This window comes from Electrophorus electricus, chromosome 5 (genome assembly GCF_013358815.1).
Source record: "Electrophorus electricus isolate fEleEle1 chromosome 5, fEleEle1.pri, whole genome shotgun sequence".
Taxonomy (NCBI): domain Eukaryota; kingdom Metazoa; phylum Chordata; class Actinopteri; order Gymnotiformes; family Gymnotidae; genus Electrophorus; species Electrophorus electricus.
In genome coordinates, this window is record NC_049539.1 from 12,755,624 (window position 1) to 12,781,916 (window position 26,293).

Below are 26,293 nucleotides of genomic sequence, written 5' to 3' on the forward strand. Positions count from 1 at the left end.
GTCTTTCTTCACCCCACGTCCTTTTCACAATCTTCAGAAAACAGCTTAATTTCTCACTAAAATTAAACCTCAGCTTCAAATCTGGTTCAGTCAAAAATAAGGTTTCTAATTCTCAGCTCTCTTGTTCCGTCACAAAGAAGGTTTATTTATAATGTCTCATTAAAGCCACAGTGCTATGTGCCAGGCACCAGATTACAGCTGGCTAGAACCCTGGCCTCTGCACATGGCGAGCACCTCATGTCAGTCAAAGGGAGCATTTCCATCAGCAGGGGGCTTATGAAATGGAGCAGAAAATACCAAAGCTGCATGAGAAAGAAAGAAACAATATGAGGTTTTTGTTTGTTTGTTTGTTTGTTTGTGTGTGTGAGAATGAGCAGTGAAGAATTCTTAGAGGAGTTCTTCTTGTGAGGAGATCTTACACTTTCTGTGACACACTCCTCAGTGTAGAGGTGTTAGCATAGTCGCAGGGGTCAATGAAGTACCACGTGAATAAGGCAAATGTGAACTCACATATACACAAAGTGCAGCTACACAACATTATGCTTCCTTAGTTAACTAGATATTTACATGTTTGTTTTGCTGTTTTTTTAAGAGCAGAAACTATGGCAAAATGCATAGGAGTCTCACATTCAAAATTCAACACCAAAAGGAAGAGATTTTAGATTTCAGTTAAACGTCAGTTAAAAAAAAAAAAAAAAAAAAAAAAAAAAAAAAATCCTCAATATGGATTAAAACCACAGGATTTCCAAACATGTACCAAACATGGTGAACAAATGAACGTTTAACTTCTAAGTAGCAAAACGTATAAGTATAATTAATGGATGAGTACGCGCCCACAATGTTGTTCATGGCATATCAGTCAATCATTAAGTTATTAAGCTATACTCTGTGAACACTAATTCAGCTAACGAACAAAAAACAACCGCCACACAACTAAATAGCAAAAACGTACTCTGATCTCAACACTGCCGTGTTAGTTATTTGTGTAAACCCAAACCTGCAAGCCAGCTGTAGCGTGCTAGGTTAGTTACCTTAGCGTCGGAGTGTTAAACTTTCCTGTTGTCCACGCCAGTGCTGACGGAACTTTGCTCTCGTGTGTTAGCTCTGTAAATAATAACACGCTTATAGCGCGCTGACTTTAGTGAACGCGGCACAGCTCATAAGCAAATATGCCCTCACGGAATGGTAGTGCCACTTTATCGGCAGCCATGGCAGCTCGTTGTTGTGAGAGTACCGCGGCAGTTTAAGTTAAGTTCTGAATCTGGAGCCAAACAGTCCTGCGGCTGGGACGGCAGAGGCGGAGTCTTTGCCCCTGCCAAGCTACCAGGGAGACCCCACGCGCAGGCCCGCGTGAGGAGGCAGGACGAAGGGGCAGCAGAGCAGGTGGATCACAGCACAAGTCTTTCACTTCACTCCCCTCCTCTCTTCAGCAGTACAGGGGACTCCAGAAAGGGCCTGGACACAGGTTTGCCCCGGGGGCAATAGAAGAAAGGACTCATATTCGTGTGCACGCATGGGTGTTACCTGCCCAGGTGTTGGGGGAAGCTGCTCTGTACTGGGATCAGGGTGTGTAGGGGTGTGCGTGTGTTACCTGCCCAGGTGTTGGGGGAAGCTGCTCTGTACTGGGATCAGGGTGTGTAGGGGTGTGCGTGTGTTACCTGCCCAGGTGTTGGGGGAAGCTGCTCTGTACTGGGATCAGGGTGTGTAGGGGTGTGCGTGTGTTACCTGCCCAGGTGTTGGGGGAAGCTGCTCTGTACTGGGATCAGGGTGTGTCGGGGTGTGCGTGTGTTACCTGCCCAGGTGTTGGGGGAAGCTGCTCTGTACTGGGATCAGGGTGTGTAGGGGTGTGCGTGTGTTACCTGCCCAGGTGTTGGGGGAAGCTGCTCTGTACTGGGATCAGGGTGTGTAGGGGTGTGCGTGTGTTACCTGCCCAGGTGTTGGGGGAAGCTGCTCTGTACAGGTGTTGGCTGGCTGCTGCTGGGACTCATTAACATGGCACTGTAGATGTTGGATGCTACCACCAGGATGCAGAGGAGGATGGGGCCTATGATGGCCCCCTCCAGGCCCAGGTAGTACGCTCCACCCGCCACCGCCAGGCCGGTCAGATAGGGGTGACCCCCCCTGTGCACAGAACAAACACTGAACGCCTCAGCCCAGAGGAAGAACATACCCAACCCAGAAGCACCACTGAATACTCAGATACATCTTGCTGTGTCATTAGAACAGAAGGAACACGCGTCTTCACACACACACATTTTTGTTTGATTGTCTAACAGTGTCCCTGTTGGGTAGGAGTGTTACAGTGTCCTTGGTCTCCGTCATGAGGTATTCCCTGTCTAGACTTAGTTAATCTCATTAAACATTCACACATCTGCCAAAGCAGAGAGAGCTAATCAGTCAGAAAAGGACACAGCCGTATATCCTCTAAGAAAATAAAATGTGTACACACACACACACACACACACACACAGTATAAATAGACTTAATTAGGGGTTTAGGGGCCATTTTTTCATATTGATACTAGACACATTAATGTGCTATTTTCTACTAATTACAGTGATGATCCTTAAACGCACCTAAGCCTCATTGCTCCAGAGTCCACAGGTCCCCTATAGTTGAGTGGTCTAACACGTTAGAGTGTGTAATTATTATACTCCTGGAGACTCTGTCTCCCCCCCCCCCCCCATACCCGGATATATCCGAGTAGATGGCGGTGTCGACGAAGTACGTAGGCAGCAGATGACCGAGCAGGAGCAGCAGGGCTTTGGCTCCCTCTCCCTGCGCCAGCCACAGGTCCAGAACAGCAGGCAGCGCAGCCCAGTACGTCCCCAAGAATGGCACCGCGCCCAGGATAGCTGCCATGGCTACGCACGCACACACACACACACACACACCAAAAGAAGAAATAGATGTGATCCATTGCTCCACGAAGTGCAGTGGACCGCAGCCTTGTGGAGGCGAGCAGTTTGCGTAGCCGATGCTGGAGTGCAGTGGTTCCTCTCTTTTAACTTTTCATGTATGTACAGTTATGTGCAAAATATCAGTGTTTAAAACAACTGAGAAAAAGCTCAATCCTCATAATACTATTTATGTTCATATACACAAAGGCACTGGGAGCACTGCACATTCAATTCCAAATGAAAACATGAACGAAATATCAATTTTTATACTGAAAATGAAGGAAAAAAAAGAATAATGGGCCGTTAAAAAATAGCAGTGTCATTTTCGTTTACCAACTTGAATATTTACAGTATAAACTAAAAGTTGTTTACAGATTTAGCTTTTCTGTTGATCACTGAACTAATATTTAGTTGATTAACCTTTATTTCTGCTTTACATCTGTGTGACATGGACTCAACTAACATCTGACACCTGCAAACAGATATTCCAGCCCAAGATGACGGGACATTCCAAAGTTATTCTGCATTCTTGGGTTTTGCATCAAAAACAGCATTTTTGAGGTCAGTCCACAAATTCTCAATCGGATTGAGGTCTGGGGATTGGGCTGGCCACTTCATAACATCAATCTTGTTGGTCTGAAACCAGGATGTTGCCCGCTTGCTGGTGTGTTTGGGGTCATTGTCCTGCTGAAACACCCATTTCAAGGGCATTTCTTCTTCAGCATAAGGCAACATGACCTCTTCCAGTATTTTGATATATTCAAACTGGTCCATGGTACCTGGTATGCGATAAATGGGTCTGACTCCAAAGTATGAGAAACATCCCCAAACTATTATGCTTGCACCTCCATGTTTTAGTATTCAGTGTACTGTGGCTTGAATTCAGTGTTTATGGGTCGTCTCACAAACTGTCCGTGGCCTTTAGACCCAATAAGAACAATCTTGCCCTCATCGGTCCATAGAATGTTGCACCACTTCTCTTTAGGCCAGTCAATGTGTTCTTTGGCAAACTGTAATCTTTTCAACACGTCTTTTTTTTCAGCAATGGTACTTTATGAGGGTTTCTTGCAAATAGCTTGTCTTCACGTAGGAGTCTTCTGATTGTTGCAGTACTCACAGGTAACTGAAGACCTTCCCTGGCTACTGCCATTCTTGTTATTTTATGATCTACGCGGATGGTAGTATTTCTTTTCCTACTACGTGTTTATGGGTTTTGTTTGCCATTTTAAAGCATTTGAGATCATCTTAGCTGAACAGCCAATTATTTCCTGCACTTCTTTATGTTTTCCCCTCTCCAATCAACTTCTTGATCAAAGTTCTTTCTCCTTCAGTACAATGTCTGGAACAACCCATTTGACTCACTGAGCAAGGGTTAAAACCAGCAGCTACAACAGTTGCTGCCCTCCTTCTTTAAATAAGGGCCATAATTGACACCTGTTTCTTCATAGAATGAATGACCTCACTAATTGAACTCCACACTGCTATTAATTTGAACACACCCCTTTCATTAAATGAGTCAATTACACCCAATTAGCAGCGTGCATGTTATGACTGTTGATTCTGTTGGTTGCCCATTACTCGGTTATACCTAGTCATGAATTTATTCCCCATGTTGTATTATCTTTTCTGCCAAAATCATTAAATACATTAGTGGTGTTAGACTGCTATCATTTTGCACATAACTGTATATGTGTGTGTATGTGTATTTATGTTCCACTTTATAACACTATAAAAGTTATAACGGTCACGGCCCAGTCATTAATCAGCCAAAGAACCAGTCACACTTCACGACCACTCCCCCGTTCACAATCACTGGTTTATTGGTAATCTCCTGCACCTGTGCCTCATTCACTACTCCTGTTGAAGTCCCACAGGTGTCCAATGTCCGTGCTTCACAGCTGAGCCTCTACAGCTGTGTGCTGAGCCAGCTACTCTGCACTTTACCACAATGGTTTTCCCATTTCTGCTGCTGGTGCCAATACTAGCACTTTTTCTGCTTTTGGTCACTACATTATCCTCACTGTAGTATCACACAGGATATATAATAATATTTTATAACATTTATTTTAACTAGAATAATAATAATAATCCTTTGATTCTCGGCACTGGCAATATAAAATGAAATGGCCATTCAAATGAAGAAGACTTTAAATAAATGTTGAATGAAATTTTGTATGTGTGCATAGGCATGCGTGCGGGATTTCTAAGCAAGATAGTTTCAGAACAAGATTGAAGTGTGGGGGTGGAAAAAAGAGAGAGAGGTGGGGGACAGAGACAGAGAGAGAGAGACAGACAGCTCGAGAGAGACAGACAGACAGACAGACAGAGACAGCTCGAGAGAGACAGACAGACAGAGACAGCTCGAGAGAGAGCTCATCTAAACATATCAGATATCAGGGACACAGAGACTCATGAGCAAACACTCACAGTTTAATCTACATCTTTATTACTACTATTATTATTATTTATAGAGGTAGCAGTAGACATCATAATATTGTGAATATTTGTCATGCCAAGTGCACTGCTGAAGTGAAATTGAATTGAACTGAGGGAGAGAGAGAGAGATCTAATAGTGACAAATATGAATAAGGGTCAGTAAGTAGCCCACCCAAACACCACCACACAAATACTGCCCTGTGTGTAAACACCTTTATGTATTTAGATATTTGTTTTTGTCCTCCTCTCATTTATTTTCCTTTTTATACTTCTTTACTTTCCTAATCTTGACTTCAAGAATTCTTTCATGACAACTGCAGTTCTTATGTTAATTATTATTAACATAGTCCTTTATTTCATTAATATTGGAGAAGGTCATTCATGTGGTACTTTAACACTGCTTTGGCAATACTGTAAATGAACACGGTCACGCCTGTAAAGCTTACTAAATTAAATTAAACACAACAGAGAGAGAGAGAGTGTGTGTGTGTGTGGCAGATTTAGCGAGTCTCCTACATGCCTGTACTGCCAGATGATTCCCATATGCCAGAGCAAACAGAGGCTATGTGCCACAGACATACAACAAACACAGCCCCATGCTGCTATAAATAGGAAGCTTGTGTGTATATATATATATATATATATATATATATATATATATATATATATATTTTTTTTTTTTTTTTTTTTTTTGTGTGTGTGTGTGTGTGTGTGTGTGTGTGTGTGTCTCACCTGAGGGGATGAAGACGATGTTGATGCCAAAGATAGTATGTGTGAGCCAGGTGTAGAGGCCATAAAAGCCTGCCATCTTAAGGGACGCATCAAACACACCCCTGAGAGAAAGAAAGACAACTTTAAATTTTTAAATTTTTTTTTTTTTTTTACAATTTTTAAAATTTATTTTGGGTTTTAGATTTTTCTAGAAGAAACATGAAGTCATTAGTAACCTAGCAGCCACCTGCAATGGCCTCTCTCCCCTTTACATCCAACCCACTTCTCTCAGATCCATCATGGCAATCATTTGTTAGAAACTGAGCTCAAGTCTTCCACATAAATTTAACCATTTAAAGTCAGCCAAAACATCTGAGCCCAACCCTTCAGACACCAGCTGGAAAAATTTACCGCTGGCTGAATTCACTTACCCAACTTGACATGAAAGAGAGGGGGGGGAGGAGCATATTATGTTGTCACTCTAATGCTGTTTGCTGTTTTTATGAAATGGGTTAGTCATCTGGGCTAGTTCACATGGAACCACTACTGCTGACCATACACACAAAAAAAAGCCAGCCAGCCAGCCAGCCACACCCACACACACACACACACACACACACACACACACACACACACACACACACACACACACACACACACACACACACACACACACACACACACACACACACAGCAGTGGACCTAAATTTTGTAAAGCAGTGAAACGTGTGTGTGTGTGTGTGTGAGTGAGAGTAAGAGAGAACGAGCGAGTATGTAAACTGCGAGCACCTGATGGCCTCTTCCACAGACTGACCGATGATATGGGAGGAGGGTCCAGGCTGGGATAGGGGGGTCAGACTGATCACCCACTTCACAGGCTTATAGTACTCACCACTGGAGCTCAACAAGTAGAACAGGGTGGTCAGGAAAATCACCCACACACACACACACACACACACACACACACACACACACACGTCTGCATGTCTGTGATTGTATATGTGCACATGCCTGTGTGTGCTTGTGCGTGTGTTTACCAGTGACAGGGCAAAGTTGAGCAGGGCAGTACCACTGTGGAAGAGCACTGTGAGCAAAGTGGTTGTCGTGGAGATGAGCAAGCCAACGTTCCGACTCATCACCACCCAGAGAGACTCCACAATCTACAAATGCACTAGTCTCATTAATCCATCACACGGAGAGAGTCAGAGACGCACATGCGCGCTCACACAGCTACACTTACGGAGAGCAATGTTTCTATGTTCTCCTGCAGGAAGGAGGCAATGTCTTGCCACTCCAGGATGTCACCCAACCAGCCATGCTGTCTCTGGAGGTGGAGCTTCTGTCCACGGTGACGCCCACTGTATGACACGTTCTGTGACACAGCCAAGAGAAAACCAATGACAAGCAAGAATACCACTCAAAACAGACCACAGTGAACAGGCTTCCGTAATCCCAGACACCTGAAGGATGGACAGAGAGGAGCGAATATGAGAGAGAGCGAGAGGAGGATGTAGCTAGAGACTGTGTACGTTACCTTAATAAACCAAGAGTGGTAAAGCCTGTCCCACAGCTCCAGAACCTGCTTCTCTATCACGGCTGTGTTGTTCACCTTATCACCAAGCATCTTATGAAGCTACACACACACACACACACACACGCACGCACGCACGCACGCACGCACGGCACTGTTCATCATGTGCACATTCAGGCATACGGTTATGGCTTAAATGACATTACTCTGCATGAATTCAAAGACTTTTTACGGCTAGACCATATCACTTTGCGTGGCTTTTGAAAAATGTCCAATACTTAGTGGCTCAGCAACACAGCACCACCTGGTGGCCATGAATAACCTGCTTCAACATTTGCTCAGACCTGTAGTACCTTTTGAGTTATCCATTCTCTCCCATGCTGGTAAACATTTGTGGCAGCAGAGTTTAGAGCCCGTTGAACCACACGAGCCTCGGGAAGCCAACTACAACACACACGGACACTGAAAAGTTGACAGGTCAAATGACTAAACTTTGTGACGTAAACTAACAACTTACAGTGCGAGTACACATGCATGTGTGATTGCTTGTGTGTAGTATGCGTGTAGCTGGCTTGGGTCTTGTTGTTCTGGTTGTGTGTGTGTGTGTGTGTGTGTGTGTGTGTGTGTGTGTGTGTGTGTCTTACTTGGCCCACTCAGGGTGGTTGGCTAGGGTCTCGTTGATCAGGTTGCTAGTGACCTCTATGATATGGGCACTTTCATGGTGCACCTGAAAAAGGGGCATAAAGATATTGCACATGATGTTGCCCTCCACGTGTAGAGTGCCAGCAGGGTGGAGGTGGGCTGGTGTCAGTTACAGCAGTGATGTGCACTCAGGCCCTTCTAACCCTTCACAGAAGGGTTAACAAAAGTGGACAGGCAAAAAAAAATTAAATGCATAAATAATGTCAAATTTAAAAATGTTCATCGTCTTGGTTACTACGGGATGCATATATCTGTCCGAGAGTGGACTTAATCAAGGCTGTTCATTAGTGTGACTGAGGGACTCACTGCTGCGTACCTGCCTACATACCCCTTCTGGTGATAGTTTGAAGGGTTCTATAATGCAATAGGAAAACTTGGGGCAGTTTTAGGGCAGGCCTGTATCGGCCTGGCTATTCTCAGTGTTGTGAGGAAGGGGCTATGGAATTCTTAGTAAAAACATCACCTATGCAGTCTGTAGCTGCCTTAACCAGCTAACTTCAAATGGCAACTACAAGTGAGAGACATTGTGGCGCTCCTAACTGAAAAGCCTTTTCCAAGGCCACCCTCGGATGAAAACCTCACAGTCGTTCACCAGTCAGCCAACTCCATCTCTAAACCCTAGCCAGAAAGGGAAATGATATGCGCATGGCTTCTGTAAGATGAACTTTGAGAAGTATGCCCTGCTAGTTGCCAGCCTGCAGCATACACGCCACTTTGGTTTCGCCATCTGTAGCCCAAACATTAACTGAAGGCCACAGATAATGGATGTGGGGAGGATATAAAAACGTTGTTTGTGTACGACAGACGAGGTAAATGGCCTTCGGGGGTGCAGTGTGTCGTTTTAAGTGGCACTTGCTGCATTTGTGTCTTAGGAGTGTCCTGCGTTACCATCGCGGTGAGCAGGAGAGCCATCAGCAGGGTTCCTGTGACCAGCAGGAAAATGATGAAGATGCTGATTAGCTTATCCAGAGATCTCTCCAACCACACGATCATCTGAGGAGGGGGCGAGGAGGAGAGATTAACGTTCAGCGCATATTCATGGTCAAACAGTGGGGGTGAACACAGAGAGAAAGCTGCTCCCCCATCCTCTTGCTCAGCCACGGGGAATAACTTGGGCAAGCGACAACCATCTTGGACCCTGGAAACTCCGGTCAACAGTCTGGTCCAGTAACCAGCCCCTAAACCCCCAACCCTGGAGACCAGCTGGTTCACCCTGCGGTTTTAACACACACCTTTGCTAGTTTCTCAGAGTCTGTCCACTTAGCCAAAACCAACGTGTGACCCTCGTGCTAGGTGTTGGGATCGGCTGTGCTTTATATATGTGATCAATTTCTTTCCCAGAACTCTGCTGACCAGCAGACGCTGATACGTTCGCCCGCTACCACGAAGGTTATATAAACAGGAAGTGCTGCAGCTCACTGGGCAGATTTCTCCTGTTCCCGTGGCCCGTTCAACCAGATGGCTGGTTACCGCGGCATTAGCATGGTTTGCTACGGCACGGCGTGGGTCAATGCTGGATTAGTAAATGGACATTTTTTTGGGTGTGTTCCTGTTGAGGGAAACCGTTAGCAAACAACCGCACTAGTGCCTGTGGGAGCTCAGCGGGTTTAAGTAACATGCAAGTGAATGATGACAGATATTAAAAATGAGAGAGCACCAACGTCTGTTCCTCCCGCGTGAGTGTGTGTTCACTGGCGGAAATGCCATGTCCTCTGAGGGGGTTAGCAGTGCTGATAGACTAATCCCATAGGATCATGCTTGTGTGTGTGTGTGTTTCTCAACTGGTGTGTGACTGGTCCCACTTGTTTTATCCATGCTGGTCATGCATAGTTGAGGTTCTGTAAAGGCTCTCTTACTAAAACTAATGTAACAGACATGGGTTGGTAGGTGGTGTAGAAGTCGAATACAGCGGAAGGGTAGCTTTACTGAACACATATCCTGAAAACATTTATCGGTAAATTATTACAAAAACTAAATGTAAGCTTCAAGTATAAACCTTCTGTTTGACATATTTTGGAAAAATTCCAAAATTCAAAAGACTACTCTGATAGTAGCCAAAATATTGTCCTGGGTGTTCTAACTGGTCTTCTGTGAATCCTGTTTTATCCCCTGAGTGAGCACAGCTCACATATGTTCTTCAAACACACGTGACAGATCCAAACACTCTTAATCATCTATCCAACCCCAAAATAGCAAGAAACAACTCCACCCCCGGGCACACCCCCAGTCCCCCACCTCCATCATCTGTCCCCGCTCCCAGCCCCGCCCACCCACTGGCTTTCTCTCCATGCAGCTCATACACGCTGAAGCCATACAGTTTATCTACAGCTGTGGATGAGTACGAAGCCTCACACGCCTGGTTGACTTCTTTCACGTGGCGGAGGGGTCAAACGGTTGCGTGTCGACGTGACTGAAGAGGCATTCGCTCTCATCCACAGGTCAAAAGTGCCGCACACACCAAAAGCGAGTTGCTGGGGTAAAACAGACGTGGCGGGAGCCAGGAAGCCAGGAACAGAAAGCTGGAGGGATGATGGTAGATGGAGGGGTAAAAAAAAAAAAAAAAAAGCATCAATCCAAGCTTCTAAAGGGTGCACACACTATCACTCTTTCACTCTTTCTATCCATCTTTCTTTCCTCCAGTCTGTTGCTAGCACAAGTCATTTACCTGCTTGTTAAGCCAATGCCAGAGCTTCGAGGAGGGAGACAGAGATACAAACCATTATTAGAAACAACCAATAAGAATGCAGGGAAGCAGCAAACACCAACAGGGTTTCCGTGCAACAAGAGAACAGGACGGGACTGGCTGGTGGAAATTACGGATTCTCACTGGATAAAACTAACAAGTCAAGATGTGAAAAGGTAGGTTGAAATGAAACTAAAACACAAACCATAACACATTAGGTTTTGACCACGTGATGACCATGACCTGCTCCAATACCCTCTTTTACACTAGGTTTTCATCCTGGAATTAACATGGGACTAAAGCGGGATTAACGCGGGATGCCAGTTTGGCCCAACAGTCAGGTTTTGAAGGGGTCGCTGGTGTAAAAGTGGTATGAGGTTGTACTAAAACGAGGTCAAAATGTCTTACGATTTACTTCCTTTGAACACATCTATGTTATGGCTTGGTGTATAAGACAATGCTTGACTGAGATGTGGTTCAGTGGAGGGACGCTGGATTGTCTGCAGCTGCTCTTGTGTTCACAGTGAACAAATGTGTGCCCTTAAAGCCCTTGGAGAACTAGAGAAGATAACCTTTGACCCTCAACCCAGAGTGGCCTGTAAAGAGAACCTAGGCTAGTCACAGCCCTGAGTGGCAGGACCCTCACTGACTGCTCAGGAGCAGGAGAGCACAGCTCACACCTGAAGAAACTTAAAGAACATTCTAAATAAAACTGAGAAACTGCTCGTATCATCATCTGAAGCTGTTATTACGGTTGTCATGACACAGGCTCACAGTGACAAGCAAACATGTATATCTAAATTAATCCTCTGACTTGCAACACAGAGAGTGTTCTTTTTTTTTTTACCATATATGGACAGGTCTTGCTGTAGTTTTCACTTACAAGATTTAAGACGACCAGCTGATTAGCAAAACTGATATCTAGTTGCTTATTACAACCAGAAACTGTGTGTGTGTGCAGTGACGATTTCCATAGTGAAGCATGTTTTGCAAAAGGCTTTTTCAGCAGATTGTGATGATGACTCTCTGGGGGTGGATTCACTGAAGGTGTTACCTTGGTATCGACCCGAAGTAAAAATTTTGCGAGCCCTTTGATTGGACCAGGCAGCAAAGCATCCTGTCTGTCTCGGACAAACTTCTCTAGAACCTCCCACCAAGCTGTCAGGGTCCTTGCTGCGAAATCTTTCACCCCAAAATGCACCACCAGCTTCTTAATTACCCACACTGTAAAAAGGAAACACACACACACACACACGAATGCATGTATACGAATGCACGTGCACGCACACACCTTTTACTGAGAAAACACATACAAACGTGCTCAGACATACAAATACATACACACACGCACACGCAAAAGTGCGCGCGCGCACACACACACACACACACACACACACACACACACACACACACACACACACACACACACACACACACACACACACACACACACACACACACACACACAATTACCAGCAAAAGGGATTGGTAGTAGCTGCAGGATCCAAAGGTTGAGCCAGATCTGGACAAGCACTATGGCCCACACCAGCAGCACAAAGTAGATGTCGCTGGCCTTCTCTTTGTGCCGGAGCCCCTGGAGCTCCGGCCGAGGCCGACGGGGAGCACTGAAAATGCCACTAACCCTTCTGGATGGACCACCCCCACTCGGGCCTGTGCAGAGGAGTGTACCATTAAGCTTATTACCACTATGACTATATAAAAGAACACTCACATTATCCATTTATGAGGTGCTGGTTGATGTATGTGTGTGTGTGTATGTGTGTGTGCGTATGTGTGTATTTGCAGACAGGTGTGCAAGTGAGCGAGTGTGTGATGCTTCACCTTCCGATGGTGCTGGGCTACTACTGTCTTCTCCTGCAGCAGCAGTGCGAAAGTTACTGCAGGAAATGGCCATGTAGATAGTGTTAGCCGCAAAGGAAAGGACCTGCCCCGTCAGCTCACCTGGAAATGGAGAGAGAGCGAGAGTGAGAGTGTCAGACAGACAGAGAGAAAGGAGCAGACAGAGATTGACAGCCAGGAAGAGAAAGCGAGACATTGACAGACAGATACAGAGAGACATGGGGGGGCAGATAAGGGATAGAAAGAGAGTCGGTGCTGGACAGACACCAGTACGAGGACACGGTCACTACGTGTGGGTCTGCTGTGGTAGCTTTCCTCACCCTTCCCTGGTACGGGTGCTTTCTCCTGGGAGCCCACTATCAGCAGAGCAACCACCACTACAAACACCGGCACTCGCCAAGCCCCCGTCAGAGACACTGAGAGACATAGAGAAAGGAGAGATGTAAAAAGAATTACTAGAATAATTTTACTTTTAAAACGCATTAAGGTAATTGCACCTTTTTGCCAAACACGCACACATCTTTTCCTAATATCTTGCTGAAGTCTTAATAGCCTGTTAGCTGTCTTAATATATTTTTTTTTTACTGATTTTGATTAATTACTGTTAATTTGATAACAGCTCTTAATACTACTTTTCAGAAAACGTCACCAGTGGGTGTGTGTCTCATGCGGGTGAGAAGGAGATGAAGACTGTGTGAGCAGCTGTAATACTGTTCGTAGGACAAAAGGTCAACACAAAGACCTTTTTGGCTAAAGTCCACAGTGACAAGTTCAATTATATTCCACATGCAGACACACACAGACATGCTATCCAAGCACAGGAAACTGTCAAAGCACCTAGAAACTCAACATAACACCACTCAGATCTAATTGGAAAGCCGTTTAGTTAGTAGTGACATAGCAACAATCCTGCTGCCACACACACACACACACACACACACACACACACACACACACACACACACACACACACACACACACACACACACACACACCCATAAAAACACATGCACGCTGAATTTTTTATAACTCATACGAGAGTGTGAAAAGATAATGACAAGGAGTGAGTATGTATGTGTGTAAGGTATGGATGAAAAACTGGGCTGTTGAAAGCCCAGGTCAACTGTGTGTGTCCCAGTCTGTATGTGGGTCTGTATATGGATCAGCTGTGTGGCCCCCAGTCTGTATATGGGTCTGTATATGGATCAGCTGTGTGGCCCCCAGTCTGTATATGGGTCAGCTGTGTGGCCCCCAGTCTGTATATGGGTCAGCTGTGTGGCCCCCAGTCTGTATATGGGTCAGCTGTGTGGCCCCCAGTCTGTATATGGGTCAGCTGTGTTGCCCCCAGTCTGTATATGGGTCAGCTGTGTGGCCCCCAGTCTGTATATGGGTCTGTATATGGATCAGCTGTGTGGCCCCCAGTCTGTATATGGGTCTGTATATGGATCAGCTGTGTGGCCCCCAGTCTGTATATGGGTCAGCTGTGTGGCCCCCAGTCTGTATATGGGTCAGCTGTGTGGCCCCCAGTCTGTATATGGGTCTGTATATGGGTCAGCTGTGTGGCCCCCAGTCTGTATATGGGTCTGTATATGGGTCAGCTGTGTGGCCCCCAGTCTGTATATGGGTCAGCTGTGTGGCCCCCAGTCTGTATATGGGTCTGTATATGGGTCAGCTGTGTGGCCCCCAGTCTGTATATGGGTCAGCTGTGTGGCCCCCAGTCTGTATATGGGTCAGCTGTGTGGCCCCCAGTCTGTATATGGGTCTGTATATGGGTCAGCTGTGTGGCCCCCAGTCTGTATATGGGTCTGTATATGGATCAGTTGTGTGGCCCCCAGTCTGTATGTGGTTCTGTATACTGGTCACTTGTGTGTCCACCAGTCTGACTATCTGGATCCGCCAAAATACTGTTCTACTCAAGCCCAATGTTGCAGTCTCAGCCAAATTTCCCAGCCTGCCCTCTGTTATCCAGGAAGAACAAGAACCAGCTCAGCCTTACCCAGGTAGAATATGAGGGTGGTCCAAACTGGCACAGACATGGCCCGCAGATAGCCCTCCATGCCAGGGGTCCACTTCAGTGCAACAGCCAGCACGTAGCCGACCACCAACGTACCAACCTGGAGAAAACAAGGAGAGGGGGAGAGAGAGAAAGAAAGAAAAAAGAACGAAAGAAATGAGGCATGTGACTACGAGAGCAGTTTACTGAAGTGTCAGTGCCCTTCATAAGCGTGCACAGCTAACCTGATTTGGACCAGCCAGAGAACCAATAACAAATCCAGTTTTAGGTATGTGTCACATCAACTCTCACTATAAAACCTCTCCTCAGATGGCTACCCCACAGCTATGCAAGGACGCGAAACGTGTTCACACTGTAGACAATCTGCAAGACGACGTCACGCGTTTTGGTGTAAGATAGCTATGAGCTCTGTTCTCTGAAGGGCTGAGCAGCTCAGTTCAGCTCTCAGGCTGTTTAAGCAGCACGTCATCACATGCTCAGCTGCTGGTTTGAATGCCATGAAGTTCAGTGCATTGGGCCCGGAGGCTTGGGGTTTGTCTCACAACGTTTCTCTGACAGTGACAACAGTAGTAAACGACAGTTTTCATGTCATGAAAAGAAAGAGAGCATCTGGTGTTTGCCTCTAATGACAGTGGTTCCACCACATGTAAAAACCAAAGAGTCATTTATTGTGCATGTCATTATATTCTATTCAAAATCCCCAAAATGTAAATACAATACAATGTCAAACTGCTACATATATATCGTTATACAGCTTTTTGTGGACTCGTGACACGTTCCATTAAATATGATGTTTTGGTTAATAATCAGGTTGTCCTGAAAATGTCACACTCTCGTGGAACAACGCCATATTCAACATCAGGGACAAATTTTAGTAAACAGAGAAGAGAGAATTTTGAAACCATAATTGGGTTCAGGGATGTCCGTTGCAGACGGTGTGCGTCCGCTAGCTATATCCAATTACATAGCCAGCTACGTCCATTTCTACACAATGAGCACTGAGAGGTGCGTCACCTTCTCCCTTCGTCTCATGCTCTCACACTCACCCAGAAGGCGTTGAAGTAATCGAGGGCACAGCATATGATAGCGCAGAGATGACCGAGCACCACCTGCATGCCAATCACGCTCCAGAACAAGTAGAGGAAGTAGAGCGTCGGCGCCCCGGCACCGATCAGCAGCAGCACGCGGAGCCGCTCCATCACGAGCCCGCCCAGCGTCTCCACCCCGTAGTTTACACACCACACCGGCACCAGCATCGTCCCCACCACGATCGGCGTGCCGCTGTCCTGAAGACCCGCTAGCCAAGAGCGACCCAGCCGGGCTAGAGAGTGCTTAAACGGGTGCAAGAAAGTTCCGCACAACACCGCCCACAGCAGCGGCCGCAGAAAGGCCTCCAGGATGAAGTAGACCAGCACCGCCGCCCCGCAGCATATCGCCACGAAGATCATAGCCCCCGTGTTGTAAAAGGCCTGTTTGATATTCTTGTCGAACTTCAGCGAGGACTGCTGGCTGAGCAGGTGGCTAACCACACCGACAGCGGGCTGGGCCGTCTGCGGCGGCCGCGGAGTGCGCTCGGAGTCCGGCTTGGAGGCTCCGCGCGTCGCCGGATCCTCGCCGAGACTCGGCTCCTCCGTGTCGGCCATGATCGCCGGCTGTTCCTGGGCTTCTGCACAGTCTGAGGAATAATCAGTGCATGTGTAGCTACGTACGGGGGCGGGGGCGGCAAGCAATGACGCGGCTTAAGTCCAGCACGCTGGGAAGCGTAGCGCTACGTCGCGAGCGCGCCAGCTGGCTCGTGACGTTTGCTACGGGAAAGTACCTCTCGTGCCGCGCGCGCCGCCCAGCATGTCCGTGTTTTCGTTGTCGCGGTCATGTGACCGTGTGACGTTTGTCGACGCAGCTTAGCCAGCGGTGTTGAATTTACGCATGCAGTGTAAAAAGGCCTGTTATTAGGATAATAATACTTTTGAATGAAATGTTTTATTAGCCATTCATATCTACCTTACTGTGATAACGGATCTGACCAAATCGGCAGCGCGAGGAAGAAGCGCCTATTCCTGGCTCACACCCATTACATCAATAAACTTATTCAAACAGGATTTAAATTCCTGTATTTGTATAGGCTACTTAACAAGGCAAAAGAAACGTACCCCAAAGGTGTCAGCAGGTTTATATGATTATGTGCAAGTTGTGTGTGTGTGTGTGTGTGTGTATGTGTGTAACTGAGATGCGCTGGCTTTCTTGTTCTTTGTAGATAACACCAGGTGACCGGTAAGAACACACGAGAAGTGTCTACTGCTAGCTGGAGACTGAGGGCGAGTGGCTGCAGTACACATCTCATGACTCCGCCTCACAGTCCTTCACTGCACTGAGGACGTTTTGCATGATCTGTCATATGTGCTACACCACAATTGCATTTACATTTATAACAAACATGCATGTTAATGTAACCACGTGTGTGTTAATAATAAAGTCACTTTGTGGCGCAAAACACCATAAACACAGTGAATCAGAGTGCTACATTCTTGAATAATAAGATGTCAACTGCGAACACAGATATAATTCAATATCAGTCAGGCAATTTCCGCCCTTAAATATGGTGGTGACATAATAACAATAGTGTAAAGAGAAAAATATTTTTGTCAGACATATTTCATTAGTAGGGTGCACGCATGGAACAGAAATAATACTATAAACATGTCGAGGGTTGAAGGGTGTTGGTGTTGGACAGGAACACCAGGGGAATAAGAGAGTCCACACCGGTCTCTCCTGGAGCCATTTCAACTAGTTCTAGAACTCAGGAGTGGTGAGATAGAAGTGAGGTGTGGTGGAGAGGGGAGTGAGGTGGGGTAGAGAGGGGAGTGAGGTAGGTAGAGAGGAGAGTGAGGTGGGTAGAGAAGGGAGTAAGTTGGGTAGAGAGGGGAGTGAGGTGGGCTGGAGAGGGGAGTGAGTTGGGTAGAGAGGGGAGTAAGGTGGGTAGAGAGGGGAGTGAGGTGGGTAGAGAGTAGAGTGAGTTGGGTAGAGAGGGGAGTAAGGTGGGTAGAGAGGGGAGTGAGGTGGGCAGAGAGTAGAGTGAGTTGGGTAGAGAGGGGAGTAAGGTGGGTAGAGAGGGGAGTGAGGTGGGCAGAGAGTAGAGTGAGTTGGGTAGAGAGGGGAGTAAGGTGGGTAGAGAGGGGAGTGAGGTGGGCAGAGAGTAGAGTGAGTTGGGTAGAGAGGGGAGTAAGGTGGGTAGAGAGGGGAGTGAGGTGGGCGGGGAGTGGAGTTGTGGTGGCAGTAGGGAAATAAAGTGGGAGGGGCAAGAGTTAGGTGGGCCAGCTCAGAAGCGGCTGCCTTTTGCTGCTAATGCTCACGCTGCAACCCTGAAGAGTGCCCTTGTGTGTATGAATGTGTTCAAGGGGTTCACCGTCATTTGCATACTATGCCTATCCGAATCACAGGTGTCAGTTTGCAGTCGTCTAAAGCTGTTTGTCGAACACAACCATGCACTATGTTCCTTTCAGCATGGTCCTTTTCAGTCTTGTTACAATGTACAACACACAGTCTACTATCTGCCCCTTGTGATCCGCTGCTGAGTGTTTACTGCCACACACGCTGGGTAGCGGACCGACTGCATTACCACGCAGTGTATGTTCAGAAACAGAGCCGTGTCAAGCTGGTACCCCAGACGGTTACTTGTGGCGGCACTGGATTTGACATGCCATATCAGTATGGAACAATACCGGAAGCAGATGCACCTGGCAAAAAAACAGTGACAAAACTACAGCCATCCTGCGTGCATTGCTTTAACATATAAGGCATGTTATCTCTAGGGCCTCCTAAACTGATTTTATAGTAATATACACTGGATTAGCAAATATGGGTAGTATCCATAATGCCAATTTCCTAATCTGTACCCCACCACATAAGAATAGTTTGCTGCATCTGATTATCTAGTCTAGTCATTTTCATACACTGTAAACCACAAAACAGCAATGGATATTCTCAGGTGTATTATTGCTGCCTGTGTATAATGTGGAACCCCTGCTCATTGCCACAGTGACCTGGGGGTGGGAGGTTTGGGGCCAGAGCATAGGGCAGATAGCAGCTCGCCCTAGCTCGTGGCGGCAGGTTGCCATGGTTATGGGGTGCCCATGAGCAGGTAGAAGGTGAGGGCCACGATGAGGAGGAGGCAGAGAGGAGAGGAGAAGGTTTGGTAGGCCGTGGCTGGCATGAAAATGTCCTCGTATTTGTAAATGCTGATCATGTGATCGGACACTGGCGGCGTGTCGATGTCGTGCCTTGTGATGGAACCTGAGGAGAAAGCAGGCACAGGAAAGTTACCCCAGGCAGTAGCCATGTGTTGACCATGTGTCAGCATAACCGTGTCCCAGGGCAGTCATCAGTATTTTTACAGTTACTGTGCTAGCTTTGCTTATGCGAAATCCTGCTGATGCCTGCTCTGGCTCTCATGAACAGTAACAGTGGAGACCGACAGAACACGAGGCTTGAGTAGGTGAACTGACGTTCAACTATAACAATGGCGGCCCCAGGTGGCCTTTAACACCTCACGACTGGTTATGGCTTTTTAGCTGTCAATTGTGTAGACGGCCACAATGTTTATACATCTGGGCTTATGTGTCTCACTCTGTCGCTCCCTCATACATGAGCACTCACGCAAGCACATATTTGTTTTCAGGACACAGGATTATACATGTATGTATTATAAATACATACCTACCTATATGCAGTAAAAACCTTCTAAGTTCAATTCTAACCCTAACCCCAGCCATAAAGCTGCACTATGTAAGTTTGGAGAATTGGTGAGCTCGCTGTATTTGCTGTGCTTTGAAACTAGACGTCTTGACTGAATATCTGTTGCTTTCACATTGTCGGCGTTCAGCTATTCGCAAAGGTTGGGTAACAACATTACATGAGCCAGACGTCCAATGTGAACCCAAGAAAAATAGGTTAATTTGGCAAGGTAACCATTAATAACTATGTATTCTTCAGATATTTTAATTCAGGCTCAGTATGTAAACTTGACAATGAGAAGAATGTAGCTAGTTTTTGAGATAAGAATGCATATGGTAAGTTACTCCTGTAGTCTTTGATTTTCCTACTTATTCATGACTTTATGAAAATTCACAAACACACAAAGTGTAATGTACCCTGTATAGCAGGTCCCCAGGCAAACAGGTAGTACCAGCTGAGATGCAGGTCCACCAGAGTCTCCTCGCGGGGTACATGGAGTGGGCGTTTGAAGCGGCAGGTGACCCGGTTGTTATCAAACATGCCCTCCTCGTCCCGCGCAGGGTTGCGCTTGATGTCCTTGGCCCACTGCCCCACATTATAGAAATGATGGATCCTTACACGGCCGTTATCGTCATGGACACAGCCCATGACATCATCCCCTCCCTGGGACAGGCCAAAGAATTCTCAGCATATTAACATTTCTTTAATGTGAGTGTGTGTTTGTTTGTGTGTGTGTGTGTGTGTGTGTGTGTGTGTGTGAGTGCGCCTGCCTGCGTGTGTTTATGTCCTCTGTTTTATGAATAGCCAACAGCTGTAGAATACACAACTGGTTAACTGGACTACCCCATTAAGAGAACAAGGACACTCCACCCAAACGGAAAAACACTTTACTTGCTCCATTTAAATATTAAAAGTGCCTTTTTAGAGTAATCGTATTTTTACTAATTGTATTATTACACAATTATCATATTCAGGTTTCCATCAGTCAGCCAACTAACAGTGTCCAATATCAGTTTCTCTTTATTATAATTACCATTTTTTTGTCAGAGGAGAAACCAACAGCGACCCATCCATCAGTGTCAGCGCTCATCTCGAACTCCACATCGGTACCAATGCGTCTGTAACTGAGGAAGTAGTCACATGACTCCGCATCACAGCCTGGCTTTCCATACCTACACAGACACACAAAGAGGCAGGACTTCAGCTGTCCAGGTGTGCTCACATCTAACTATACCAATTCATTCATATTCACTGTAATTTCGCTGTAAAAACCTTTGCATTCACAGAGTTGTACTGGCACTGGCCAGTTTAGTCAAGAACGAGGTACCTGAGATGAATATGATAATACTCAGCATGTCAGGATATCAGGCGTCCCGAAACTCACCTGACACAGCCCTTGGTTATTCCACAGTCACTCACTTTGATGCGGGCGAAAGGGTCAACGGGGGGTGCAGTCGGAAAAGGGTAACCTAGGCAACACAATCCAAAGGCCAACACACACTTTAATTACTTTTGAAAGCGAAGAAATTATTACAAGTAAATGGGAACAGACATTAAATAATAACAATAATTGCACCTGCAATATGTTGTCCACATATCCTAAAATCTAAACAAGATCTATTTATTTTTGTATGTGGGTAAGTAAACAGCTTTAGATTTCTGTGATTTTACACCCACAAAATATGGAAAGGCCAGCAGTGATGTTTTCATAGATATGCAGTTTGTAAATGTTTGCACAGTGATGCAATTTTTGTAGTTTTGGCTTTACATTCCAGCAGGTTAGATATGAAATCAAATGTTAACTATGAAATTAAAGTACAGAACATGAATGACCCATATTCCCCCTTTATAATTAGAGTCCTAATATAGGGCATCATAAACAGCTGAACAGCCAGTTCCTTGGTTGTTTTTGGCCATTGCGTCACTAGTTCATTTTGGTTCTGATAGCAGCGAGTCTGCTCTGAAGGGTGTGGAAGCATCTTTAACTGCTCAGATAAAATCACGTGCCTCCCAACTGCATGTTTCACACGTCACCTTGCAACAGGACAGGGATTCAAAACACAATACTAAAGTAGCTATGGAAGGTCTTTTAGGGTGACAAAATGCAAGGTTCACTCCATGGCAACCCCACTTACCGAAGACTCAACATAAAACAAGACTCAACGTAACTCAACAAGACTCAACATAAAAAGCAAAGAATGGCTGAAAACCTTGCATACTGAGTAAAAATAAAGGTTAAAAAAAGATATAAAGAATCAATGTTTGTATTTAACAAATCAAACATTTCTGTACAAAACGTGGATTTAAACATCACAAAATGTGACTTAAGCCAAGGTATAGCCGCCTAGAAGGAGCCTTAAGGGGGCGGGGCTGACTGGATGTGAGTGTCGCAGCATCGCGGGGTGCTGACCAAGGTGCTAACTGAAAGACGCGCTTCGAAAAAGAGGCATCTGTTAGCCAACCAAGGCTAGCAGATGGCGTCACTTCCATTGGTCGGGGGAGGCCCAAACAGAAAATATACTAATAACACCGTTTTATTAACAAAACAAAATCTAAAAATCGGTAATATCAATTTTTTTGTATCCTCCATTTATCACCAAGGGGTCAGTTGTACGTGGTGCCATAACATTGCTAGACCATGTTTACATCCTACCTTCATCGGAAAGGTATCTGGACTCGAGGAATTCGGAAGCAAAAGTGCTGTACGAATCCTTATGGTGTTCTTTGTGTCCCGGCTCTCCGTGGTCTCCGTGGCCGCTCCGCAGAGCATTGTCGTCGGTAGGACTGGCTGCGACCGCCAGGCACAGACTCGGGTCCAGCAGCAGAGAAAGAGACAGAAGCGGCGACAGTAGGAACATGGCGAGGCTTGTCTGATACGATTTACATAACAAATGAAGGAAAAAGCATACGCGCTTTGGGTCTCACTCCAAAGCGTAACGATAGACTGTACCTCGCATCGCAAACATCGTGAACCAGTTAAGCCATGTTTATGCAAAGCATTTCGATAGTAACGAGGTTATGCGATGCGTTGTTTCGTCGAGATTGCGCAGTGCAAGCGATTCGAAGGGAAGGTTTGACTGGCTGCTAAGTCCTGAATACGGCTGTACCAATCCGCTCACAGAGGGATTTGTAACATAGCCGACGTTATTATGCCAGAACAAATAAAGCCCCGTGGGAAATTTGACGAAACATATTATTTGAAAACAGATGTACGCTGATCAATTATCTAATACGGAATGGCTCGCGATGTACATTTTGTTACACAGAATGTTACACAATACACAATTATTCCCAACCCTCTCTATCTGAATGCACTGAGATTGCCTTTATTCGGATCCAATAACTGGACACCACGTGTCGGATGTAATAAAGTGTTTTCATTTTCCTTCAGTAGTTTGTTTATTGCCATCACTGCAAGTCTGGCCTTAATATAATTTGCGACCTTTGAATTAAACCGACGACACACGCAAACGTTCTCTTCATATAGTTTTTATTCCTGAGATTCAAGACAGACTGGAAAACCTCAGAGAAGGATGGAATCACCACGCCTTGCATACAGAAAACATCAAACACCAACACAAATCTGGGCAGAAGGGATGCTCGCACGTATGGGTGTAAACATCACAGCCATTAACAATGTCTTTGGTGACAATCCCTGCAGCCCACAAAATCTGGAGGTACTTCTGGGGCAGCACGGCATTCAGTCATTGTCATCTACAGATGATGAGCAGGTCCCCAGTGTGATTGTTGAGCCACTTCAAATAAATCTCAGTCAGCAGAAACTGGAGTCCATCAGCCTTGCTGTTGATCGCATATCAGACCTGAACATGAAGTACCAGGAATACTGTACAGAAATTGCAAATGTTTTGTCATCTCAACATTTTACAGAACATACAAGGACACATTAAAATGGAACATAGTGCTGTGGTAGTAAGTAACTATATTTAAATGCATGTTTACTTCTAAAAGAAATTGTATATATGGACAATAGTACTTTGGTTTCAGTTATGCATGTGCATTTTCGCATTTTGACAAAGATACTCCAAATTAAAAAATATTTTAGTATTGTGTCCAAATGTTAAAAAATTATCAAAATTGTTTTTAAGAATTAAGGGTACTATAAAGGAAACACAGCAACAATTTATACATTTTTCAAAAAAATGTTGTTGTTTTTTTTAATTAAAAATGAAAAAAAAAAGATCTTAACAAATTATGTGACGTGGTATGATGTAATTAAAAATTAAATGAGTATCACTGCTTAACCTGGTTCTCAAGAGTTGAAATCCAAAGGACATAGAGAGTTCAAATCAAATCAGATCCAAGCATGAGGAAGAAACCTTGAGAAGAACCAAGATTCAAGGGGTGGGGGGCATCCTCCTCTGGCCAACAACAGTCACCACAATAGTAACAATTTTAAGAGAAAATAAATCAATAATAATAAAATGAACAAATAAGCAATTAATGTCTAGTCTGGTTTTCTAGTCCTAGTCTTGTCCCAATGGTGTGCATGTGTCCAAAATCCATCCCGCACAAGAATACCCATCAATGGCAATGGAGATGGAAATGGGGTGGAGTTGTGGTAAGTAACAGCAGGGGGGCAGCAGGGGGTGGCGGGAGTAGCCATGGCAGCTGAGACAGGTAGAGGCTCAGTAACATCATGACATCAGGGGTAGGTGAACCTCGGCAAAATGAGAGAATAGGTTATAAGGCATGTCCAGGTACGAGGGTGTGCAAATTATGGAACCATAACGTGCAAAGTTGGACTCTGGCAGATCTAGCCACGGCAGCACAGCTAAAAGGAAAGAGCCAGAAGGAATCACAGACATGAAGGCGCCCTGGAACATCAGCACTCCATCGATCTCAGTCAACAAACTTGAGTGCCAAAAGAGAGGTGAAATGACATCATCATAACATCCCAGTTTAGCATAACCCTCAAAGCCCATGGACCCCCAGATCCACACCTTTACCTAAGCTGGGAAGTAATTAATAAAAATCCTGACTGTACAGATTTTCAGCCTAGCCTTAAAAATAGAGACTGTATCTGGGTCTCGAACATTTACAGGAAAATGGTTCCTAGTACTAGTACTAGTAAAGTGTCTGCACCTTTTGATCTAAGCAGACATGGTGGGTCGTAATGCACAAGTTCTCTAAGGTACTGTTGGGCAAGACCATTCAGTGCATGGTAGGCCATTAGAAATATATTATAATCAATACCAAATTTGACTGGGAGCCAAAGTGAAGTAGCTAAGATAGGAGTGATGTGATCAAATGCTCTAGTTCTAGTGAGAACTCGGTCTGCTGCGTTTTGAACTAGCTGGAGCTTGTTTAGGCATGTAATGGTGCAGCCAGACAGTAAGGCATTGCAGTAGTCCAATCTTGAAGTGCACTTTGGATCATGTCAGGTGAAGATCAAACTCATTCCAACATTTTCCTGATTTTTTAAGAGTGTATAGAGCTGTTGCAGCAGCTAGGAGACAGCTTTTCTCGGGCATCATCTCCACAAATCCAGGTATTTTAGCTAATTAGCACATATCCATGTATTTTAGATAATTAGCATGAATCCAGGTATCTTAAGATAGGTAATTAACACAAATCTTTTAACAGTGTTTGCTAACTAGCTACTATGAATCTAGGTATGATTGCTAATTAGCTAACTAGCTAGATATCACATTCACTCTCTTGGCAGGGTTAACTTTGTTCATTATGACTGAAATAGAGACAGTATATACAGGTATCAGTAAGTACAATGTCAAGTAGCTCTAGGTACAGTTTGGTCAAGACAAGTAGCTCTAGGTACAGTTTGGTCAAGACAAGTAGCTCTAGGTACAGTTTGGTCCTTAATTGTGATCTGTAGCTAGTGAGTAGTACAGCTGACACGTGACTGAATGAAATAGTTGCTCAGCAGAGGAATTTACTGTTTGTGTTGTGTTTATTACAAACATACAAACATATCTAATATGGCTGATGTGAGATGATGATGTGCCATGTTCACCAATTCTTTTTGTTTTTTTGTTATTACAACAGGTGAAAGTTGTGCATGTGGGCTTCAAATGCCTGGGCTTAAATGGCAGGTGAAGTGTTTCTTATAACAGGATCCCAACCAATCCACCATACCCTATTCACTGGATTCAGAGGAACGTGACCAATCAGGCTTAGGTATGATATGATGTAGTTTGTTGTTCATTATGACCCATATTTATTGGTGCACCGGTTCAGCAGGAAGCTGCAGAGAGGAGCAAGAAGGAGGTGAATCATACACAGCACCATCACAGGTTTAAGTCAGAGCTATTTTGACTGGCACAAATGTCCACAGATTGAATTTGTGGGTGAGATGGCTGATTATGATGGGCTCTTCAGAGTGGATTCAGATACAAGCAGTTTATTTTTCTGGTTATTTCTGAGAAGATTAGATATCTAAAGTGGAGTTCAAAATTGTATTAAAAGATATAAAGAAAATGGGACTATCTGGAACTCTCCAACCACCCATCAGATAAACAGCACTTATCAGCATTTATCTTTGACAGAGAAGAAAGTCGTGCTCTGCTCTGGCTGTACATCTGACAAAATCCATATGTGATATCCATAGTTGCAGTTGTGCCTCATTCTCTGTTTTGTTTAGTGCTTCAGTGTTTATTTATTTAAACTTTGTTTAAAAGTGTCATGGTTTCGACAGTGGTGTTTATTCAGATAGGCTCTCCTAAACTATGGGGCCATTATTTATGACA

The 26,293-nt window shown here is 45.1% G+C and overlaps 2 protein-coding genes across 8 annotated transcripts; both read right to left on the reverse strand.

Moving 5' to 3' along the window:
* Window positions 1-695: 695 nt before the first annotated feature.
* Window positions 696-18,163, reverse strand: tmem245 (transmembrane protein 245). 6 transcript variants are annotated; one of them, XM_027001142.2, is made up of 18 exons: window positions 15,884-18,163; window positions 14,820-14,937; window positions 13,144-13,239; window positions 12,806-12,925; window positions 12,437-12,634; window positions 12,018-12,187; window positions 10,946-10,969; window positions 9,169-9,273; window positions 8,223-8,305; window positions 7,932-8,022; window positions 7,582-7,680; window positions 7,288-7,419; window positions 7,085-7,207; window positions 6,837-6,982; window positions 6,069-6,169; window positions 2,690-2,864; window positions 1,927-2,121; window positions 696-1,455 (listed from the first exon to the last, which is right to left on the reverse strand). In XM_027001142.2, the coding sequence occupies exons 1-18, from the start codon at window positions 16,478-16,480 to the stop codon at window positions 1,410-1,412; spliced, it is 2,619 nt and encodes an 872-aa protein (XP_026856943.2). In that variant the 5' UTR covers window positions 16,481-18,163; the 3' UTR covers window positions 696-1,409. The 6 variants fall into 6 exon arrangements, with proteins under 6 accessions (XP_026856943.2, XP_026856941.2, XP_026856945.2 ...); XM_027001140.2 differs by having other exon boundaries at window positions 7,932-8,040; XM_035526095.1 differs by lacking the exon at window positions 696-1,455 and adding an exon at window positions 1,801-1,859 and having other exon boundaries at window positions 7,932-8,040.
* Window positions 18,164-18,258: 95 nt separating this feature from the next.
* LOC113571942 (DOMON domain-containing protein FRRS1L) lies at window positions 18,259-22,681 on the reverse strand. 2 transcript variants are annotated; one of them, XM_027001171.2, is made up of 5 exons: window positions 22,222-22,681; window positions 20,953-21,037; window positions 20,602-20,692; window positions 19,985-20,231; window positions 18,259-19,127 (listed from the first exon to the last, which is right to left on the reverse strand). In XM_027001171.2, exons 1-5 carry the CDS (start codon window positions 22,424-22,426, stop codon window positions 18,955-18,957), a joined length of 801 nt encoding a protein of 266 aa, XP_026856972.1. In that variant the 5' UTR covers window positions 22,427-22,681; the 3' UTR covers window positions 18,259-18,954. The 2 variants fall into 2 exon arrangements, with proteins under 2 accessions (XP_026856972.1, XP_026856971.1); XM_027001170.2 differs by having other exon boundaries at window positions 20,602-20,740; window positions 22,222-22,664.
* Window positions 22,682-26,293: the final 3,612 nt, after the last annotated feature.

What these genes read in the sequence shown, in the direction of transcription:
- tmem245 (XM_027001140.2), bottom strand. Translation starts at nt 16,480, where the DNA reads ATGGCCGACACGGAGGAGCCGAGTCTCGGCGAGGATCCGGCGACGCGC. An exon ending in ACTACCAATCCCTTTTGCTG is followed by an intron (nt 12,188 to 12,436) that starts GTAATTGTGTGT and finishes TCCTTTTTACAG; the next exon opens with TGTGGGTAATTAAGAAGCTG. An exon ending in TCAACTTTGCCCTGTCACTG is followed by an intron (nt 6,983 to 7,084) that starts GTAAACACACGC and finishes GTGTGTGTGTGG; the next exon opens with GTGATTTTCCTGACCACCCT.
- LOC113571942 (XM_027001170.2), bottom strand. Translation starts at nt 22,426, where the DNA reads ATGTTCCTACTGTCGCCGCTTCTGTCTCTTTCTCTGCTGCTGGACCCG. An exon ending in CAGATACCTTTCCGATGAAG is followed by an intron (nt 21,038 to 22,221) that starts GTAGGATGTAAA and finishes TGTGTTGCCTAG; the next exon opens with GTTACCCTTTTCCGACTGCA. An exon ending in CTGGGGACCTGCTATACAGG is followed by an intron (nt 19,128 to 19,984) that starts GTACATTACACT and finishes CTTTCTCCTCAG; the next exon opens with GTTCCATCACAAGGCACGAC.